Below are 3,017 nucleotides of genomic sequence, written 5' to 3'. Positions count from 1 at the left end.
GCTCCAAAAGCACAATCACCCTCACACGCTCATGAATTGAGTTCCATTCATGAAAACTGATTATCAAGCAAAGGATTTCCCAATAGACTTTCATTACATCAAGCATTCCCGCAGAGGGAAGGAAAAGCCACGAGAAACTCCTCTACTGGTGGCCAAATATTTTTCTTCACAACCTGAGATGATGCTCATGGCTGGCTGGATGTTGTAACACCTGCAGATGTTTTCAGTAGAAGTGCTATGCTGTGAAAAGCCTTCACGTTTCAAGCAGGAAGAAGACCTTCATAAATTTACATTTAACATTTTAAAACACATACCAAAACTTGTACGTAATAGAGCTGTGTGTGTGTGTGTGTGTGTGTGTGTGTGCGCGTGCTTGTGCCAAATCAGAAGTGTGTATTTCTTCTTCCACTTCAAGGAGTGAGGAAAAGACTAAAATTTATTGAACGTCGACAATGTGCCAAGTTCTATTCACTCCGTATCTCCCCACTTTATCCTCACTACAAGCTTGGGAGGTGTGGACTATTACTTTTAAACATTTTATAAGTGAGGAAATCAGGTTCTGAGAGGTGACACCACTTGTCTGAGGTCACACAGGCAGCAAGTGACAGAGTGGATCTGACTCCAAAGCCCATATTCTTCCTGCTATATCGCTCCACCTTCTCAAGTTCCAGCAAGTGCTTTCATTAACTTTTTCTGTACTCAGCTGTAAACCTTCCTGCTAGAGTAATTTCTACAGTTCACGGGAAAATGCTTCTGGAAGAGCTGAGGAGGAACAGAAGGTGTTTTTATAGGTACAGAAATGATAGAGGTCCAACATGGTTTTTAGAATTTTTCAGAAGATACAGTACAAGAATACGGTCTCCTTGTTCATTAGTATCTCATGCACACGGGATGGGGCACCCTTCTGTGTCATATTTAGGGCATACGTAAGTGGTATTCCAAGCACAAAGTACAAATAATCTATGTCCCACCATTTTGTCCACTGTTTTCCGCCACTGTCCTCAAACGACGGTCTCAATTGCGGTGGTGTTGCCGTTGTCTTCCTGGCGCCTGGGTTGTGTCTCATCTTTGAAAGCCCTGTTCAAAACCACTTCTAAGGACTCCTTGAACCGCTTCTTCCTACTGCTGCCCACGAAGAAGTAAATAAAAGGGTTGGCACTGCTGTTGATGGTGGAGAAGAGAAGAGAAATGTCGTGCAAGTTCCCGAATGATGACCAATACTCATAATACAGCAGGTAGAGAAGCCTCATGGGCATGGCGAAAATGAGGAATATGATGATGGTGACCGTGATGACTATGTAGAGCTTCGATGAATGGGCTTTCCATGTGTTCTTGCGGATCTTAATCACCAGGATGGTGCTGGACACCACCATGAGAGGCGTGAAGACCAGGAAGCTCAGGGTGGCTATAAAGATGATCACCGCCCTGCAGTCACTTTGAGAGTGACCCTGTCCCTCACTGTCAATGCACATGACATGTTCCATGGTGGTCACTAAACACGACAGCGCCCACAAGAGGGTGCAGACAAACGCCGACTGGTGCTTGGGGCGATGACATCGGTACCAGATGGGGTACAAGACAGACAGGCACCTCTCCACACTAATGGCCGTCAACAGGTAGAGACCCGTGTTGTAGCCAAACAGGAACGTCACTGATAATGTGACAATTGTGTAGTAATAGCCAAAAGAGAGCTCGTAATCTAAAGCATAGTCAACCAACAAGATAAAAATACAAAAAAGCAGTGAGATGTCTGCTATAGACAAGTGGATGATGTAGACGGTGAAGGGGTTTCTTCTCATCCGGAAGCAGAGGAACCAGAGGAGGAGCCCATTTTCGACAAAGCCCAGAGGGGAAATGCCCATAATCATCCAGTGCACGACCGTGATTTCCTGACGCAGGTCCCCGACTGAGGTGTTCCCGGTGTTCGAGGTGTTCATGGACTTCTCATCGACAGATGATGTCATGTTCAATACCTCCATGAGGAGGCCGGGGGCAGGGGCTCTTTAGGTACTTTTCTATAAATAAGTAAAACAAAAACACACCATGAGAAATGATGCATTGGAGTAGCAGGGAAAATTTCAGCTATGGGTCATAAACTTCATGTTGCTAACAAATATAGTTGATTGACTGTACAATTGTCTCTCTGACAATGATAAAACTAGACATTTCAGCAGAAAAGAGAACTGACTTAATGACCTTCTGATCCCCCAATAGCCCTTAATTCTGTACTATTGTTTGCTTCTGGTTCAGGGCCAACAGAGATCCAGCAAAGCGGGGGTGGGGGGATGGGGGCAGAACTCTTGGGGTCCATTTCCAGTCTGGCCCAACTTTCTGAATGGCATTTTGAAAATCATTCATCTTCTGTGCCTCTGAAACCAGATTAATTGCATTCAGATGCAAAGACAAAATACATGTTTGGTCCATGTTGTTGTTGTTATTTTTTTAATGCAGAAAATGTCATAAGCAATGGGTAAATGATGGGGAAGAGGTACCCAAATTATGTTCAATAGTGTTCCAGTATTTTTGAAAGTGTGAACAATTAGAAGGCATTTTGTCTTATGTGGTTTCATTATCTGTGACAAAACCAGACACCTACCCAGCCTAGGTGTGTGGTGCCAACACACCCTGAGTGACAGATGGTTAGCCTTTGCGAGGTGTGTTCACCTCCCCACAAAGCACAGGCCAGACCATGCAGGAAACACTACTGACGTTCAACAAACACTCACTTGAAAAACAATAAAAAGGCTAAATATTTGAGACTACAAAGCAAAGATTCTCAGAAACTTTCAATCACACTTTTATGAATTGCAAAATAAATGTATACACAGGCCCCGCCCTCTTTCTGTGATGTAACAAACACACAGATGCCATTTCCTCCCCCTCGAGAAAAGACAAGGTAGGCAGTCACAGATATCCTCACCCTGGTGCCAACTTTTAACTTGTCCTTGACAAGGTTTAACTTGTCCTTGATGATGCTGTGGTCATCAAGTCATTGCCATTTTGATGGTAGTTGTGAA

The 3,017-nt window shown here is 44.1% G+C and overlaps 1 protein-coding gene across 1 annotated transcript; it reads right to left on the bottom strand.

The window, feature by feature from the left end:
• Positions 1–1,001: 1,001 nt before the first annotated feature.
• Positions 1,002–1,979, bottom strand: MAS1 (MAS1 proto-oncogene, G protein-coupled receptor). The gene has a single exon (XM_077755059.1). The coding sequence runs from the start codon at positions 1,977–1,979 to the stop codon at positions 1,002–1,004; it is 978 nt and encodes a 325-aa protein (XP_077611185.1).
• Between the last annotated feature and the right edge of the window lie 1,038 nt (positions 1,980–3,017).

The sequence above is a fragment of the Crocuta crocuta genome, unplaced genomic scaffold (genome assembly GCF_008692635.1).
Source record: "Crocuta crocuta isolate KB4526 unplaced genomic scaffold, BGI_CrCroc_1.0 scaffold11, whole genome shotgun sequence".
In the NCBI taxonomy this organism is placed as follows: Eukaryota; Metazoa; Chordata; class Mammalia; order Carnivora; family Hyaenidae; genus Crocuta; species Crocuta crocuta.
Note: the sequence above shows the minus strand (reverse complement) of the source record. Positions and strands in the feature narration are given on the sequence as shown.